We start from the raw sequence: 20,373 nt of genomic DNA, 5'->3' as shown, positions 1-20,373 counted from the left end.
AAAAAAAAAAGTTAATTTGTTGTTGTTTCTTCCTGTTCATTTTTTCCTTGAACATTTTTATTTTCCTAATAAGTAGTTTAGCTAGCCATAAAAGTGGTTTGTTGTCTCTGAGGCCATTTTCAAGATAAAAAAGTGATTTGTATATAAAATTTGAATTTTTTTTTTTGGGGGGGGGGGTGGGGATCTTTTCAGAATTTCCCTAACAAGATCACAAGGTACAAGGGAAGGAGCACAAATAGAATTTTAAGTGTTAAAACATATGTTTTCATTATCAGTCTGGGCCTCTCTGTGAAGCTGCAAAGTATACTTGAGGATAATGTTATACCCATTTTAATTCAAAATACAAATGGAAACTTGCATTGACAATCACTTAATCTCTTGGCACTGTTTTGTTTTGTAATAATTGCCTTTTTTCACAATACAATAATTTGAACATCTTTGTTATGCAATCTGGTGGGGGGGGGGGGGTATTCTACAAAATTTTAAATGGAAAGGCCTTATCTCAAGGTCCATTACCCCTTACCCTTTTGTATACGTTTGTACCATTTTGAAAGAAATGGCACCTCTTTTGTCGACCTTACATTGCAAAAGGGTAAATGTATCCCTTTAACAAACCTTTTTAAGAATACTGCATCCCTTTTCTATTCCCTTGGAAAGAGGTTAATAAACAATATTATAGAATCTCTTCATTCTGGCTGAGGAGAGTAAATGAGAGCTTTTCAACAACATTTTAGAACCAGAAGAATGGAATCCCTAGAAAACAGATTTTCCTACCCTTTCATACACCTCAACTTGTGAAATCCCTATCATTTTATACCTGAAGCCTGAAAAAGGTACTCATCTTGAGCTGAGCCTCCCCATATAGGTCATTACAGAGAGCCTTCCCACATACACAAGTCAGGAACTCTTGACAAGTACTGCAAGTAGTGATGAAGCTGGCTTCAAGACTGGTCTGAGCCAGCTTCACTTTTTTAGCACAAACTTGTTGCTCTCTGTCAATTTCTAGCATGAAACCTTTTCTTTGCTGATCTGGTCCAAGTTCACAGACACTAGCATCACTCTCACGACACTGACTCTATCAATGTCACTCACAGTCTGATTCTTCAGTTTCACTGCACCATGCTTCATCATCACTCATCATTGTTAGACATGAGTTCATTAGCTTGTAAAATTTACCAGCCTGTGTTGCTATTGCCTGTTCCCAGACTTCCTTTTATGGCTAGATGTAGGGGGCATGAAATTTCACTACTGTTTACGAACAATTTGTTTAGATGGCATATTGAAAGAGTGATGAATTACTGAAAATTGTCAGTATTGTTAGTGTTCTCTCATTCCCTTAAGGACTGAAATATCTTGATGTAAGATTACATAGAGAAAGCACACTGAAATATAACGCACAATTTTTTAGTATCCTTTCAAAATGGGTTGCCACTATGACAGGGATTAATAAATAAGGAACTTGGTCTGCAAACAGGGCAAATGATAGGGTTTGAAGAACTAAAAGGTGCATGCTTGACCTCAGTGGTGGGGGGGGGGGGTATTGGAACTTAGGGTTGGTGACGTTTAAACTGTTGAAACGGAAAAATAAATTTGATTATAAATGAGAAAAAACCACGACATGCCCAAATTACTTAATCGCCGTTAAAACTAATCCTCTTGCTTTTTTTAAGGGGTTCACGGCCTGCCTGTAACGAAGCGTTTATCAATTAAGGGATTGCTGAGGGAAAACATATCTTGTTTACGGTTGTTAACCAATCGTAACATATTTTATGGCATCAGTTTGAGTCATGAGCAAACACATGAGTTTGTGTTAGTGTCGATCGGCAAGAAAGTTCTGCAAAGCGCGTTATGTGTGTGGGTCTATTCTTGCAGTGATACGATTAACAGCACTCAAGTACTCTCGAGTGTTGGCAACAGTAAATTTTAAAAAATGCGCTTCTGTTAATAAGGTTCCCCCATGTCTAGAAACCTGTCATTGTGCATTTTTCTTAGTGTGATGCCCACCTAAGAGAATAGGACATTTGAATTGAGTGCAACTTACCTAGAATTCATTATTTCCACACAAACGATGACTCCTGTGGAATTCAGCGAGGAAGAAATGGTGACATTTCGTAAAAAACACGCCTTCAAAACAGCGTGTTTTTGAATAAATAATTACCCTGTCCTTCAAACAAACTGATATGACGAGGAAGAAGACAAAATTTTGTTTATCGTGGCCAAATAAAACGTTAAAAATATCCGGCCGATTACAAAATATTGCCATTTTACTTACTGAGAGAACGATTATGCCATATTCAAATTTGATTTTGCCGCTCAGAGCTCTTTTTTACCGGATGTGACGTCATTTTTTGTTGGATGATTCAGATACACAAAAAGTGCCAGGCGTCGCACAGTGTTCTCCCCCGCCCCTGGTCACGACATTGTAATAATTGTACGTCACGCCAAAAAAAAAAAAAAAAAAAAAAAAAAAATGGAAATAACGGCGCGCCATAATTGTCTACGAAACAGTACAAAATTAATATGGTTAAACAAAATTGAAAAAGAAAAATGTCGAGAACCTTAAAACCTGGTTAAAAGTTTAAAAAATTAACAATTTTAGGACGACGTTTCGATATTCCCTTAACTTCATTATCGAGTTATAACAAAGATGATTAAAATTGTGTGCGAATGCAACACAATCTACAAGTAGAACAGATAACAAGAAACTTTCAACTTGACCACACTATCCGTCAAAATAAAAAATTCCCCACCTACCTACCTGATCAATTATCTAACATTTTCCCGGGGTCCACCTACAACCTAATCCCCAGGGTCTTCTCCACTTTTAAAAATGGCGGGTGCGAGCGTAGCTGAACCAAATCCCTGTTCATACGAGTGCGCTGATTGGTAAGATTTTCGGAGAAATAAAGCTACAAAGCAAAATATGAAATCCATGATACAGGGTGATAACAAGCAGCAACGTACGAGTCCGTGGAGGTCTCTAAAAATGTAGGAACGGTGCCAGAGAAATACAAGCGAAAACAAGAGAAGACAGAAGCAGAAGAAAACAAGAAAATGCAAGACAGTACAGCGGAATACAGGGGAATAGAAGAGAATAAAAGAGAATACTGGGGAATAAAAGAGAATACAGTGGAATAAAAGAGAATAAAAGGGGATAAAAGAGAATACAGGGGGAATACAAGAGAATACAAGAAAATACAGGAGAACAAAGGGGAATACAAGAGAATACAGGTGAACACAAAAGAATACAAGAAATTACAGGGAATACAAGATAATAGAGGAATACAAGAAAATACAAGGGGATAGAGGGACATAGGCGTACGGGCACTTTCGGACTTGAGGGGTGGGGGGCGGTGACTTTCTTACTCGAAAAATTTACACAATGCTCGAATGCGAGAGTGCTAAAATCGGGATGCAAACACACTCAAATTGCCTAGAAAACAAAAACGTACACAATTCCATTTTATTTATGAGTTTTGGAAATCACACAAACAGCATTATTTTGTAATGTTTTCTCTTAAGTGTCGTTGCCCGAATCATCAGCGTTTTGCCCGAAAAATTACATATTTCCGTGGCTGGGGGTCTTCAACCCCCCTCGCCCCCCTCCAGCTCGTGCGCCTATGTACAGGGGAAAACAAGAGAAAATAGGGAAATACAAGAGAATACGGGGGAATACAAGAGAAAACAGGGAAATACAAAAGAATACAGGGGAATACAAGAGAATATAGGAGAATACAAGAGAATACAGGGGAATGCAAGAGAATACAAGGACTACAAGGGAATGCAGGGGAATACATGAGAATACAGGGGAATACAAGAGAATACAGGAGAATACAGGGGAATAGAAGAGAATACAGGGGAATTCAAGAGAATACTGGAGAATACATGAGAATACAGGGGAATACGAGAGAATACAGGTGAATACAAGAGAATGCAAGGGGATACAAGAGAATACAAGGGAATACATGAGAATACAAGGAAATACAAGAGAACACAGGAGAATAAAAGAGAATACAGGGGAATACAGAGGGATATATGGGGGAATAATGGCGGAATAAAAGAGAATATATAGGAATACATAAGGGAATATAAGAGAATAGATAAGGAGGAATGTAGGGAAGAACAGGGAATTCGAGAGAATTAACAAGAAGTTCCAAATACACTATAATAGCCTATACCAGAACTATTATAAGGGATATATGAAGTAGGCCTAGGGTTCGTATAGTATACAAAAAGTGCTGGGCGTTCTGTGGATTTTACGCAAATAATTCACAGATAAGGGACTGAGCACGATAGGTATTTTGTCGACATTGTGTGGCGCGAAAGTTGTCCTTCACGGCCGTGCAACTTCATTCGGCTTTCAGCTTGCAGGTACTCGGTTGGCGTGTGGAGCTAGATATTACTCATGGAGAAGAGATTGGTAAGTAAGTTCGGCCTCCTATGCTGAGCCAGTGTATTGTAACCCTAAGTATTCCTTTTGAATGTCATATACTCGTCTGGTGGTATGTTTAGCTACTTGTAGCCGGCTACCACGTAGGCTAATCTGCTGCGGTATTGAGATGTACGCTTCGGCAAGTGCAAACGCTCAACATCCAGTTGTAAGACTTAAGCTTAAGACAAGATGGTCCAAAGACCGACTTAGTTATTTTTTGTAGCAACGCAGTGACTATAGAGATGGTCTCGGCGTCGTAGCGTTTATTGTTCATGCGGTCAGTACAAAATGCAGACTGCTGCAGACTGCAGACCGGGTACAAAATGCAGACCACAATAGGTTCAAAATGCAGACTGCAGACCATGTACAAAACGCAGACTGAGAAAAAAGACTTTTTTCGTCATATACGTGATAACAGATCATTTTATAACTCACGCAGTGTCATTCAATCACTTTTCCGAGGTCATTGTTGACGAACATTTGGCCTGTTTCTTCATATATTTTGTTTTTAAAACAGAGCATCAAGGTCATGCTAGTTACTACTGTTTTCTGAGACTCAGTAGCACGCGCCAGCATTGCCTGCAAGGCGTCAGTATTAATTGCACGTGCAGAAATGACGCAAGTAACCCTAAGAAGAAACGAAAACCACTTCAGCACTTGAAAGGAGCTAAACCACTTTGATACGTAGCAATAGTTTCAAACTCCGTTCAAACATGTGTTTAAGCCTAGGGCCGAAAAAAGATGACAAAAAAGCTCTATAAATAACTGGTAAAAGAGCTCTAATAGAGTCCTAAAGTGTGACATCACAAAAGAATAAATTTGAGAAATTATGGGATTTGGCACCATTTTCGAATAGAGCGTCCTTAAAAAAGGGTCCTTGCCAAAAATTACCTTGTAATTGTAATTCCCAGCCGAAATATAAAGGATGAAAATTTGGTACTGCCCCATAGAAATCTCTCTAATTTTGAGTAAGTTCTAAACTCAAGGAACTGAAACAAATTTTGAAGGGTTTGTATGGGATGCTATCAAACTTTGATCCCTTATATCTCTATCGGGAATTGCAATTCAGAGCTAATTTTGTGACATCATCACTTTAGGACTCTATTTACTCTTGCTTTCTCGCACGCGATATGTGGTGTCACATGAGCGCACGCTTAAATAAAGGGCATGTGCAATTCAATTCTCATCTAAGGTTGTAAAAGCGAGTCTTTGATCGAGGATTGCTTGAAAACCTACTGTACAACCCATGATGAAATTTTCACAGTTGATTTGTTGGGGTGAATTGCGTTTAGAGCTGAAATTTAAAAAAATCTAAGACAGATTTTGAGCTATTTCCGATCCCACATTTTCTTGGTTTGTGGAAAATCTGTCTTACAGATTTTTATTTCACTTGCACGAATGTTAAATCAGAGCCAATTTCTTATTCTTGAAATTTTGAGGTGGGGTCATTTGGGTAGATTTTGAGAAAAACGTGATTTAACGTAGTAGTGCCCAGTCTCTCGTTAGGTACTCGGTCATTCATTTTGGCCATTTGTTGACATTGAATTGTTCACGTTTTACATAGAATGGTAAAAGACTTCAGCGAACAGTAAATAGGGAGAGGAAAAATATCTTGGAACATTTTTGAAAAGAGTTAGAAGTTGGGCTGTTATAATCCATCAAAACTGTGGTAAGCCACCTTAAGCTTATTCCCCAGCATTGCACTGTGCATCCCTACTGTGCATAATTTCATGTGTGATTAGCGCACGTGCATTAATTAATGGTAGCTCTTTCTTAATGGCTGGACCTCGCCACAGAGGTCCAGAGGGTTGGAGGGTTGAGTGATCTTCGTGTTTCAAGCAATCTGGTTGGTTTGTTATCTCTTGCTATTCACCTCACACCGAGTTAATAATACATGATCCAAGCAGAGACAATTTAATGGCCAGCATAAACTCGTGCTTTGCCAGTGCTTCTGAATCTAAAATCCGGGGAATACAAGAAGATGCTGTATCAGAATAAAGAAAAGGAAGACTATGAAATTTGGCCTGAAAGTTTTGAAAGGATAGACTTGCTGGGCTACTCACGTTCAACTTTAGAGCAGTTTGAAGGACATGTCCTTGGCAATCACAGTGGCAAATCCTACAGCCAAGTTGCTCTTCACCTAGCATTGGCAGAAATGAATACTACAGGGTTCATTGGTAGAAGCATTGAGTGCTATTCAAAGAAGCACCTTCACGTTGTTGTGCAAGAAACCATTCAGTTTTCCTCAAAGTCTGACACACAAAATGTAATTTCAGGTTGATCTTTCGACAACTGCTCTTTCAATTTACATTTCAAGTGGAAAAGAAATCTCTGAATGGTGAATTTGTTTTGCAAGCCAACTGAGCTATTAAGCCAACTGGGAGCTGGTCATGTTGTGAGTTCATAATACTCCTGCAGATACAAGGCAATAGGCTGGCAAATGGTGCTTTATCATGGACCTATCCTTGCCACAAGGCCACAGCGTCAGCAATGGAATCGATCCAGACTCCTGGCATCTTCAGTACATCAAAATGGATGACATTATTAAGATGGTTTCTAAATTTGGGCTGGGTGCCCCCTTATCCTTTTTCCCACCCTAGAGCCTTTGCCTGACTTTTTCTGTTTGTTCTGACACATCTGGTGCTATTGGTTATGGTGCTTTTTTGGACAATGAATGGCTGAAAGGTTGGTGGTCTACTCTCCAATTTCCACTGTCCATTGCATACAAGGAACCTTTTCCTGTTGTTTTGGTGGCCCATGTCTGGGGTCCTGGTTGGTCTGGCAGGTGTATATTGGTTCATGTCGATAACAAAGCTGCAGTTCATATTCTCAACTCATGGAGGTCTGCAGACCCAAACATTATGCATTTGTTGCATAGCTTACTCAAAGCTGCAATCTGCTTCAGTGTTACGTTTACTGCAATTCATGTTCCAGGAAGAAATAACGACATAGCTGATGCCTTGTCTCACTTCAATTTTCAGGCCTTTCATTCTCAAGCACCACATGCAAAGATGTTTCCAGTCCTCATCCTTCCTCAGCTCTTGACCCAGCTTTCCAGTAACATTCTTTGCTTGATTTACTCTGCCTTCGATTTCAATTTTTTTGATGATGTTGTGTTTTGGGCAGCTTGTCTACTGGCTTATTTTCGCCGCCTTTGTGCGCTGTCCAAGCTGTCGTCTCCTACCTAGCGCATAGTGGTAACCATCCTGGCCCCTTGTTCCTCTTAGTAGATTGTCTTCCGCTAACTTGCTCACTGGTCTCAGGCAGGTCAAGAGCCATTCTCCTTTCTGCTGGCCTCCCTGGTGTGTTTCCAGTCACAGTTTCCGATCTGGGGCAGCCACCGCTGCAGGGAGGGCTGGCGTTCCAGATCACATTATCCAGTTTCTGGGCCAGTGGAAAAGTGATGCTTACGAACAATATATTAGAATCCCACCTGATCTTGTAACTCGGGCAGCCAAATCATTGGTGAAATAGTTTTCCCCTTTCTCCAAGCACTTACATGTCTTGGAATTCCTTTTTCTTTGGAGGTTAGCTGTGAGAGGTTGCCATGGTTTCCCCTTTATTTGCATTTTGCCTACACCAGCTTGCTCATTGCCTGCTTTGCTGTCAATTTGAACCTACCCTCCATTTGAATATTGCTTATTGACAAGTTAAACAAAGGAAATCATGACTGTGACAGTGTTTGGATATCTGATCTTAATTAGCACAGATTTTTACAATTTTATTTCTCTGTTTTCTACTTCGTTTTAGTTTCACTTCAGAAGATATATCACAGTGCTTGAAATTAAAAAAAATTTTCTGGTCGCAAATTTGCAACTAGATACAAAAATTTGGTCTCAATTTAGTCGCAAAATCAATTGAGGCCATTTAGTTAATAAATAAGTAGACTGTGAAATGATTAATGCTTTAATTTTTATTGTTTTAACAGCTTCCATGTCATTTTGAGATTTAATAGTACAGAACGTTTAGTGTCTTGGACAACACCAGTCCATCTAAACGATCAAGTTGAACCTGTGTTCTGTTGCATCAATTAAGGCACCCAAGTGTCTGTTAGTTTGTGACCGTTCAGGCGAAAACGTGCAGTAATGGCTTTGCGTTTTCGAATGGAATTCCGTTTAGAGGCTGTTTGAAAGCCGTTTGAAAGAAATTTGCATTCGTTCGAATGACCTGGGTCATCCGTTCAAAAAAAATTTGCATCCGTTTGAACGTCTTGATCACCTGTTCGGTAGAAACGTCCAGCCGTTCGAACGACTTGCTCACCCGTTTGTTAAAAACATCCAATTGTTCAAACGACTTGCTCACCCATTTGGTAAAAACATCCATCCGTTCGAACGACTTGCTCACCCGTTCGATAAAAACGTCCAACTGTTCAAACGACTTGCTCACCCGTTTGTTAAAAACATCAAGCCGTTCGAACGACTTGCTCACCTGTTCGCTGGAACATCCATCCATTCAAATGACTTGAGTAAACCGTTGAACGGCTTTGATCATCTGTTCAGGAAAAATATCAAGGCATACGTGCGGTTGTCTCTACTTGTTCGCGTACACTGGAACACCAGAATCTCATGAGTCTGCCTTGTGCATTCCTCTTATTTCGAAAAGAATCCACTGAATGAAACCTTTAAGACGGCAGCATGCACTGAGCTTGAGTAGGTAAGATAACAATCATGTTGTTGTGACGCCCTGAGTTTGTATCAAGTTTCAAACATTACTGATGCGTGAAAACTGAGTCACGCTTTTGTCATGCATGCATAGTCCTGTGCTTGTTTTCGTTGACTGACAAGCTTGCTTGTTTTAAACTTTGGGTTACACTTCCCAGTAAATATGTTGTTTTTTCAACCTTTGCCACAAGGGACATTCCGGACAGAAAAAGCCATTTCAAACGAGCTCATTTACGTGGGATATCACACCCCTACCACACTGCGGGTCTGGGACTCCGGGACACATCGTAATAATGATTGTAAACAGTAAAATTTCCTCCATGTCGCCGAAAAAAGGAAACAAAGCGAACCCAGGCGACGAAAATGTACTGTTGCTAAACTGTTGTCGCCAAAGGCCTTATTTCTGTCTCAAGCTGTAAAGTTATTTTGAGACATTCTCGATTCACACATTGCTTGCACGTGACCAAAATCTTCCACCATCAGTGTTAAAATCTACCGAATGATCTATTCGTGAACGAAAACTCTCACCAAGAATGACTTCAACAAGGTTTAGACTTTTTATGGAGAAGCCACAAGAAGTTGCCCGCTTGTGGACGCAAAAAGAAGTTCTTGCATGTGCATTATTTTTGGGCTGTACTGAAAGACAAAGAATTGAAAAAGACTCCCATAAATGACTGTGTATAAAAGAATTCGGCTTTTGCAGTCTGCTTCAGCAAAATCAGTTATGAATGTTCTCTGCATTTCAAATTTACTTTCTTTGGCTCTCAGTCGTGAAATAAAGTAGTAACAGGAGCAGTTTCAAAGATTAAAAGCCATCTGTTCGAAATTATTTTTAAGTGAAATATGTAGCGGCACAGCACTATTCGAAATAAACAAAACGAATCATAATCATCAAGTTTATAAGCTGTTTGTTACTGCTCATTCGAAGATTTCATGAGCTGTTTGAATGTTTAGATCACCTGTTCGAAATTCTTTTATAAGCCGTTCGAACGGTTCCGTTACCCGTTCCGAATATTTTATGAGCCATTTGAATGGTTAGGCTACCTGTTCGCAATTTTTCCTGAGCCGTTCGAGCGGTTAGGCTACCTGTTCGCAATTTTTCCTGAGCCGTTCGAATGGTTAGGCTACCTGTTCGCAATTTTTCCTGAGCCGTTTGAACGGTTAGGCTACCCGTTTGCAATTTTTTCTGAGCTGTTCGAACGGCTAGGCTACCCGTTTGGAATACTTAATCGCCCATTTGCACACCCATTGAAACCCGTTTCAAACTGCCTGGTGACCCGTTTGTAACCCGTTCGATGGCCGTTTGTTTCACCTGTGTAACGGAAAGTCGTTAATGCACGTTTTCGCGTGAAAGGTCACGTTTAGTCAAATCAATAAATTTCCAAATCATGAACAGATATTAAAGCTTGAAACTGCAGTTCTTAAATGCTTTCAATCTCTGCAAAATAACAATAATACATGTACTGGGTGGAAATATTAGCTTACGTAACAGAATTCCTTTAGTTTTACCTTTTGCAGTTTTTCCACCAATGTGAAAACAAGTAAAGGATTCTTTTTATATTAAGCTTTACACTTGAAGTGTGAGAGGTGTCACTACAGTGACTATTCAAAGAACCCCGAAGGACTGAATCATTCAATATGACAATGCGTAAAACTGCCATCTTTGTTTGTTATGAAACCTTGCTTTCACATACATGTGGGAGCTCGAGCCTGCAATATATATATGTAAAAGAAATGGCTGAAAATGGTGAGCGGTTGAAAGAATGTGGTTGCATGCATGCATCCCAGGTAAATTATGGTACAGTTTGCCCCATGCCTTCAGATTGTAACAAAATTATAAGACGTGACTTCAATTGATCTTTCCATTTTAAATTTATTTAATCAAAAATTGTGCCAAAGTTTCAACTACTAGCCCTTTTATTTTGTATCCGTCAAGGCAAAACCTAGTCGCAAATTTGCAACTACTCTGGTTTTCCTAGTCGCAAATAAGGAAAATTAAGTCTCAAATGAGACTATTGGTCACAATTTCAAGTAATATATCAAACACGAGAGACGCTGTTTCATCAGGATATCCAAACACAGAGAAGAGAGTTGAAAATACGATGCGCAGTGGAGTATTTTTGATGAAATTCGAGGTGTTTGGATAGCCGATGAAACACTGTTTCGAATGTTTGATATATCTTTTCAATCAAAACAGAAACTAAGGAGTAAACTTAGAAATGAATAATTTGGGGTTTAATGAGTTTGGACTTGAGTTTTGATTTTGGATGTAATATCATATGTTGTACATAGCATTATTGTAATATATACACAAAGCCACACATGGTTTTGGCTCAATATTTTTTATTTCGCTTGATCAAAACAGACTATGTTTTGGTTAACCATTTGCTTAGGATTGTTGACACTGGTTTTTAGTGCAGAGTGCACTATTGGAATGGTTTGGGGGTTGATGTCGCTAAAGCACTATGGCGATAAGGCACTATGGCACTATGGCCCTATGGCCATAAGGTGTGAACTTTAATGTTTGTTGAATTAATTAATTTCAATTAATTAATTAGCATCGTTGGTAAGGGGGTGGGGTAGGTACCTCCGTTTTCTCTCTAAAACGTATTATACTTACATTACTCCCAAGATAACATCACAAACCTATATATGTTTTTGCAAATCTCTTGCTATCCTAGTAGTGCTATTCTCTCAAGAACAAAATCAATTTGCTTGAAACGCATGGGCAGATAACTTAGTCTTCAGTGTCCAGTTCTGGCCCTCTCTCTGTCACGCAACGCTACTGTTGCGTTGCTTGACAGATAGAGGGCCAGATCTGAACTATTTTGACCAGGGGATAGCAGCTGTATTTCAGGAAACATCAGTTCTCCCTTTTGTAGTGCAAATAACGCTACTGTGACTGCGTATCATCTGGAATCACCCCTAGCTCGATTCAAGAAATTTCATCTGCTGTTTTATAACTATTGCATGTTTGCCACGGTTCAAATAAAAAATGCTTCTCCATAACGGCTTGTCTATTTCCTCTTCTATGAAGGGAGCAAAAAGTTCATATTAAGCCAAACTTTCCCACGCTAGTAACATATAAAACTAATTAATTTGTGACACAAGAAACTTCAGAAATATTGCTGCAGACTCCGTGGCACTTAATGAACTCCAGTTAATTTCATCAGTCTTTGAGGTGACTCTCTCACCACTGTAGGATATAATTTCGCCCAAGTAATGATCTCTACCTTCAGTACTTCTCGTTGAAACGCTCCTTAGTTGTATTAAGGTCATTCCTCACATTTGCATTGCGCATCCTTACTGCACATAATTTATGGCGTCATTGAAAACATGACGGATTTGCCTTGATATTGAGCTCTGTCAGTTGAAAAATGGCTCTAGCTCACCAACGAGCATGGGCACCCCAATTTTTTTCCCAGTCATTGTAATCAACTAATCATAAGCTTTGCGTGAGAAAAGACTCATCTAATTTCTATTGCAGCTTTTATCAAAAACTTTGCCAAAAATCATGTGCAAGAGTTTACTTCTACTAATTATCACAAATTTCCATATTGTCTTATTTTTAGTGCAGAGTGCATTATTGGGATGGTTTGGGGGGCTGCTGTTTGCTAAGGTGCCAAGACGCTAAAGTTCTAAGACAAAAAGGCACTAAGACAAAAAGGCACTAAGACAAAAAGGCACTAAGACAAAAAGGCACTAAGACAAAAAGGCACTAAGACAAAAAGGCACTAAGACAAAAAGGCACTAAGACAAAAAGGCACTAAGACAAAAGGCACTAAGACAAAAAGGCACTAAGACAAAAAGGCACTAAGACAAAAAGGCACTAAGGCCGAAAGGCACTAAGGCACTAAGACACTAAAAGGTATAAACTTTAACCCATTGATGCCCGAATGAAATTGCACGCAAGCCATCCCTAAATTCCTGGCGATTTTTTAACATTTCAGAGCGAGTACGAGCACTTGAAATAAACCATAAAGTAAAAAAAGCTTTTCTTCCCATTCTTTTTGCAAAATATTTATCTCAGTCTTCTCAATTTGAAAAGCCAGAACAAAAGTTCGCATTTTTCATAAAAATTCACCTACCGTGATACCTTAAGGACGGTGTCTACTTTTGTTAGTGCACACATGCGGATCACGCAAGGCATGGTTAAAGTGCCATGCTGTGCTGGGTTGACATATTTGACGCAATCAAGTACGCTACCAGGTACGTTACCAAGTACATGACTAAAATGAAAGAAAAATTTTTCTGCTGCAACCAAATCAAGTTTAATGAACCTGTACTTAAACCAGGAACACCAGAATAGAAGCATATCACTAACCACTAACTGTTAATGTCTTCCAGCTGAAAAACTAGCTGTTATTTGTTGAAAATTATACTGAAATCCAACTGTAAACATGGACCTGCAGATGGCATAGTGCACGCAAAACAAGTGCGAGATTCGCAAATGTTTTACTTGGGAGGTGACAGGAAAAAATGTAACGGGCACTGTAAAAGTTTTCAAAAAAGGTCAATAATTTTAAAAAATGTGTGGTTACCCCTACATCTTATGTTTTGAAATGGAAGTGGCAATTACACGTGACTGGTTTCTGGTTGTGAGCAAAAGGTATTTAGACTATATTTTAGCTGAACCAGAAGAAGGCTGTCGGAGACACTAAAAGTGCTGTTGCAACAATTTTGTTATTAAAAACATACCAAAAATAGTTTTTATGTTACCATTTACCATATAGTTTTAAGATCATTGTAACTGTCTGCTTTTCTGTATGTAAAGGCAAATTCTCAGGAAATCTGTGAAGAAATATCCTTTCCTTCTTTTTTCAGAAAAATGCTGATGTCCGCATTTTTGTTGAGATTCAAGGCTAATTATCTTGAAAAATGCGTGGCTACCCCAATTTTTCTTTGTGGATTTCAATAGCCCTTGCAAAGATCTACTTTTTCCACGTGGTCCTAACCTGGCGCAAAAACCTTTAGTAAGCACTGCGCTTAAGTTGAGCCAAAAATGTTCCCTCTTTCCTTTCTAGCAGAAACTGCATGAATCCATGTCACTTAATACAGACGTCTTATGTTCTGTTGAGGGCAACTAAGAAGTGTACCACCTTTATAATCCATTGACCATACCATTGGCTAAATGACTACTAATGTGTCACCACCATACTTCTCAAATGAAGTTGCAGAATTTTTTTTTCCCCACTTTGTGACTGCTCTCTTGATGCTACGAGTGAAACTGCCTGTTGTTGATAGAATTCACCTACAAAGTAACAAGTTTGCCACGGGTGTGGAGAACAAGGCTTCATGTACTGGTGACTCAAAAGTTAATGACAGCCCTTACTCTGTTGGTTTATTTTTGTATTGCAGGAGGACAATTTTTCAGACATTTGTCATGAACTTCTTCAAAACCCTAAGGAAGGTTCAGTAAGGAAATTTTCTGATTACATGACAGAGGTTAGATGTTGGGCACTATATACTGTAGTTATGAAATAAATAAAGTTTGAGGCGTGAAGTGCTGAGTTGGCTATAATCATCTCATATCCAACAAGTGTGACTGGAATAATTATTTTATTAAAAGCACCCATTATATAGAAAACTAGGCTAAAATAACATTAAAAAATGCCCCCCAAAATCATATATAATGAATGGCTCATTACCCATTATGGCTGAGCCAATTAAAACTCTTGGATTGCATTATCCAGTGATCCAGGTTTTAATAATTAAAATTATAACATAGCTAGTAAAGCTGTGTTATATAATTATTAGTGTGGATCTAAATCCAGTGATGCACACTCTCAAAATGAGCAAAGTAAACTTCACCTTGCCAGATAAATTTTTTTCTTCCACTAGCGGTTGTCATTATACTATTGCTTCCATTTGCAATGTTCTGAAATAATTGATTCAGGCTTTTAGCTTTGTAAAATAAAGCTATGATACACTTGCAAAGTTGGAGATTACTCAATAAGCTAGATTTGCTCTCAGCTGTGCTTTAAGCAACATCTGCATGTGTTGAGGGTGTGTGTCATTTATAACTTGATGGATGTTAAAGCATGAGTCAGTTGTTAACACTATACAGAAGCTTTTGCCAATACTCATGTACTCTTACTTAATTAATCAGAGTTTATGCGGGCACACTATACACATGTAGTGAGCCTGCTGGCCTCTCCTCTACCTTTGAATGCAACAGTCTATAACTTTTTTTAACTTAACTGTTGTTGTTTTCAGGAGTTAAAATCAGGACGTATCAACCAGCTGTCTCAAAGTTTCAAGAACATTACTGATGCCATCGGGGACCTTAGTGAGACAGGAAACTCTACTCTGGAACAGCTCTTTAGCTTGGATCTTCATTTGATTATACGATTCAGTTAGTCTTTCTTTAATGTTTTTTTCCCCTGGCATGTTTTAAAGCACTCAAAATCACATATAACTTTGTGTCTTTGTGTGTCTGTATGCATCTGCAATTAATATGGTTGCATTTACTATGTTGTACTAGAGTGGATTTGCATGGAGTTGTCATGGTTACTTAAATCATGTGGATTAAGTAATGTAAAGTAATGTGGTTGTTTCTGTTTTAACCCATATTTATAGACTGTTGAATTCAATGGTTCTGTGTTTTAGTAACCCTCTCATACAAAGAATTTTTGGAATGTACACTTGTTCGCAAATTAAATGAAAACTTGTTCATGAAAAAGGATATCTGCACTTTGTTCATTACAACATGCATGCCTCTAGTTGCAGTTAACTTCCCCTATATTAATTAACTGTGTTCTTCTACAGCTCTACTGATGATCATTAACTTCCTTTATAATTATTATAAAGTGTATGCTACTATGGCTCTGCATTTTAGCCAATGTCGCAGGCATGACAAACTTTATGCTCTACATGTATATTTTAGTCAAAACTTCATTAACATTACAAACTGTATGTTTCTGCTGTTCTATGTTTTTAGTCATAACTACATCTACATTACAAACTGTATACTTAAGAGACTTGATTTACAATTTATCTTTGTACAGTTCCTCTACATTTTAAATGTTTTAATAGGTTTAAAGCGGCTCTACATTTCATCTCTTAGTTTAGTTACAGTTTTATCTACTTTATAAACTTCGCTTCAACAGATGCGAGTTATTGTTCTGAGCATTATAATTAATAACGAAACAGAATAATCAAGATGGAACAGTCAGTATCAAGATGAAACTATCATTATCAAGACAGAACAATCAGTAACAAGGGGGATAATCAGTGTCAAGACAGAACAATAAGTAACAAGACGGAACAATCAGTAAAATATGAGGAGACAATCACTAACATGATAGAATGATCATGAACAAAACAGAATACCGTACAGTTGCAGCCGCACCCTGAGTTTGGCAACTCAAATTTTGGAAAAAAGTGTTTGGAAAGAAATCAAAATAATTCACAGGTGGAGTCTTAAGAAAGATTCTTTACATGTAGATTTCTTGATTTATTGAATGTAAACCCACGTAAACTCACTAACATTGAAACAGAGAACTGACTTTGAACTGAAACCCTTACCTACAAAATTTTAGTTCTGTAATAGTATGTGGACATGATGTCTACTGACTTTGACATGCATATATGTTTGATCTTTCTCTGGTATTTTCAACCCATATTTTTTCATCTCTGTCAGTTTTTCAGTAGAATTTTACATACAACAACAAGAATACTTTCATTCGTTTTTTCATACGTTGTAGCTTCGTAGCCAGGCATTTCACCAAGAGATGAGGTACTGGACACAATAAGCTTTCAAAGCTTCCTTTAATCCCAACTCTGTGTGACAATGTAAACAGCGTTGTGATGAAATGGAGATTCCCTGCTGATCGAGAGTGACATTTAGTTGTTCTAGAATGGCAACCTTAAACTTGGTAAAATATTTGTTAACGAAGATTTAATGCTGTTTAAAAGCAATAAATGTTAGCTTACATGTATGCTTATAAGCAAAAACAGCTTTTAGGAGCCACCAAACTTGTAAAAACAATGATCGATGCATACTCTGATATTAGTTTCATGAAGTTCTTATGAGTTTGCTATACAGACTCATAAATTTGTGATGAAAAGTGTTAATTTATGCACATTTATGGCATGTTGTCCAGATGTTCTCGCAGATAAGCCGCTTGCCTGATTTTAAGGAAAATTTTGAGTAACAAGGTGTGGCTTATCCACCAGTGTTTACCAAGGCTGTTGCCTAAGGAAATTTTTAAGGAGCCCTTCAGGCTCCTAACTTCAAAAGGAGCCCAGGATTAAATTTGCCGTGGTCAATCGAGGGGGTTGGGGAAGATTGGGGGGGGGGGTTTGAGTGAATTGTGGTGCTTTAGGGTAGGGGTTCAGGGGTAGAGATTTTCCGTGAGACACTAATATGGTCTAATGTCAATCAAATGTTTGAAATAAAGTGTTCAGCAAAGTGATCAAGCCATGAATGAGGAGGAATACTATTTATGGTGAAACAAATTCAATAATTGATGTATCCATACAAGTGCTGCAGTTTTTTTTACAAAAAATTATATTGCTGCTTTTGTTTTTGAGTTTTGCAATTCTATTTTAACAAAACAAAATGCATTGTACAAATCATGAAATGCAAGCTGCAAATGAAAACAAATAAAAATGAAAGAGGCATTCGGGGGTTGAATTTGGCCTCACTGAAATCTGCTTTCCTTCCCTGGGCTCGGGACAGTAGTATAAACTAAAGGTGACTTGGAGGCAGCATTACCACATTATATTGGCCACCGCTTCTTTGCAGAAAATATATTCTTGTATATTGGGCCGTCGTGTCAATTAGTCGTGACAATTCGTTTGATAATTTAAAAGATAAAACCCTAGCATGCAAAAAGAATTGCAATGATGTGTTCTTTTTGCTGGCTAGTTACTTGAATTGTTCTTTCAGAAACTACAGAAATTCATTCAGTACATCTAAGTGAAGTTTTCCAAAGTATGGGACAAAAAAAGCCCAAGTTATTTTTTTGTAAAAAAATATCTCTCAGTCGGCACGTCAGGTATGTTATGGACGGGTCAATGGGTGAGTGAGTGAGTGAGTCAGTGAGTGAGTGAGTGAGAAATGTATGTATGTCACACCAATCAGATTGGATCTACTATAAACAGCCAATCAAATTTCTTGTAAAGGTAAATGGTATGTGAGAAGATTTGATCCCGATAGAGTTCAGAACGGCCATATTTATTCTTCTATAAAAGAGGAGGAAGTATTCATATATTGGGTTTACTTTGACATTTTCTGTGGGTTAGGCTGAGGATTTTAGTTAAATGAACGAGATGAGCCTTGAGGTTTGAAACAGTTTGTGAGTTAGTAGTATGCAAATGCAACGAGATATTTTTATTTTTAGTTACAAAGGTAACTTGATACTTTTGTTTTTCACAAGGAGTAAATTCAATTAGAGGTCACGAATCGTTGTGTCTAGTTCTTCGGACATGTTTTAGAGGGGACTAGACTTTAGATTTGAAACAGTTCTGACGTTCACAATAGTAAGTGCGGGTAACGATTGTTTTATTCTTGTTGCATGCAAATATAACGAGATATTTTTGTTTTTTAGTTACAAAGTGTAATTTGACACTCTTGTTTTTCACAAGGGAGTAAATTCAATTAGAGTGGACGAATCGTCACCACTCTTTCCCACGAGATGTTTGCTATCTTTAGTATCAAATGCTAACTTGACACTTTTGTTTTTTTTATATGGGAGTAAATTCAATTAGAGCTGACAAGTTATCGGCTATTGTTTCCAGGATATTAAACAAAAAAGAAGCTTTCCTTTCTGGACGGTTTTTACGTCTCTGCAGTAGCAGTTTAATAGTTTTATTTGATGACATTCATTTCAGTCCGATATTTTTAAAGGTAAAAAGTATGAAAACTGTTCAAATGTTCTTTGAAGACTGCGTGGCACCAAGTTAAAGAGCAATTTAATTAAATCAGACTTTCAATGTGTCAGAGGTTTTTTTCTCTTTCTTTCAATTTTCGGTGAAGTTGTGTTGTGTAAAAAGGTAAACTTACGACTCATATAAAATGCGAAAGAGTCTCCAAATTAACGTGAGTATTTTTGAGCAAAAATTCCTCTTGGGGGTTGGAAGGGTTATGTGATCGGTGAGTGAGGGAGTTATGCATGTGCGCATGTCACACATCACAGTGTGGGTTATATCAAAAAACAAATCAAATTGCCTGTTAGAAAATAAGATGGTATGTACATTAATCTGGAGACGTGTCAGATAACTGTAGTTTGTTCATTCAAACATTTTATGGCTTACTATTTAGCTATCTTACCATGACTGATGTAACATCGCAACCAAAAAAACTTGTCAAATCATCCAGATCATGACTGTACCATGAATGCTTCTATCTCCAACACTTCACACGAAAAAAATAACTCTGCATGCCTTGTATGCCTATGTTTCGTTCAATTGTAAGTATAATGTCAGCAGCATCATCACTCTAATTCCAGAAATATTTGTTATCAAAGTGGTTATTTTGCAACTGGAATCAGTAAGGCATCAACAGAGACTCAATCCATTGGCATACATGATGTACATTTATTCAATACTGAGCTTGCAATGCATCATAGGACGATTCTCAAATATGGCTGTTTTCGACTGTTTTCAGCTGTTTTGTGATTGGAGAGAGACTTTGTTACGGTGTTTTAGCCCATATTTCTCATGATAAAAGGAAAACAGGACCAGAGTAGCTGTTGTTTTCCATTTAATTTATTGTGTCAACTAGACACTTGCTGCATTTACCCAGGCAGTTGTTATACTGAGAAGCACTAGCTATATTGCAATTGAGCTAAATGTGCTGCATTTGAAGTTGTACGAAATCCAATCAAATCAATGTGCTCAAGCTATTCTGCCTTTGATTGCATTTTTGGAATCGATTAATAGCTTATTACATGTTTGCAGGTCTTTAGGGCGTGAAATGAGTCAAGGGCTTTATATCAGCCTATAAACGTTTCAGTCTATTTCCCTTAGCCTTTGTCATTGTTGTTTTTTTTTGTGTTTCCCAAGCAAGCGAAACATTTCGAATTTCAAAGTTATGGTGGTGCTTGACATTGAGCTATGAACGTGTTTGTGAAAAAACATATACCGGTACTTATCTTGTGATTTTTAGCTCATTCAGAAGTTAAAGTATTAGGAAGGGTGCTTATGTAAATGCCTGTTTGCTCAGTACAGATAATCAGTGGCCTAGATAGCCAAAGTAAGTTCCAGATGTTTACACTATTTTCCAGCCGCAATGTTGGTGTACCGTGGAGGTACACCAACATGGCAGCTCCATAC

General features: G+C 38.0%; 1 protein-coding gene across 1 annotated transcript in view; it reads left to right on the top strand.

Annotated features, from left to right (window-relative positions):
* The first annotated feature begins 171 nt into the window (after positions 1-171).
* Positions 172-20,373, top strand: part of LOC110065443 (uncharacterized) — a 425,702-nt gene continuing 405,500 nt past the window's right edge. The window contains exons 1-3 of the mRNA XM_089279275.1: positions 172-4,420; positions 14,452-14,538; positions 15,310-15,448. Coding sequence (XP_089135401.1) covers positions 4,406-4,420; positions 14,452-14,538; positions 15,310-15,448 — 241 coding nt within the window. The 5' untranslated portion in view covers positions 172-4,405. The remainder of the gene's footprint in view (positions 4,421-14,451; positions 14,539-15,309; positions 15,449-20,373) is intronic.

Source organism: Orbicella faveolata, unplaced genomic scaffold, assembly GCF_042242905.1.
Source record: "Orbicella faveolata isolate gen_17 unplaced genomic scaffold, um_ofav_v1 contig_47, whole genome shotgun sequence".
In the NCBI taxonomy this organism is placed as follows: Eukaryota; Metazoa; Cnidaria; class Anthozoa; order Scleractinia; family Merulinidae; genus Orbicella; species Orbicella faveolata.
The sequence above is the reverse complement of the archived record's forward strand: the minus strand, read 5'-3'. Positions and strand labels throughout refer to the sequence as shown.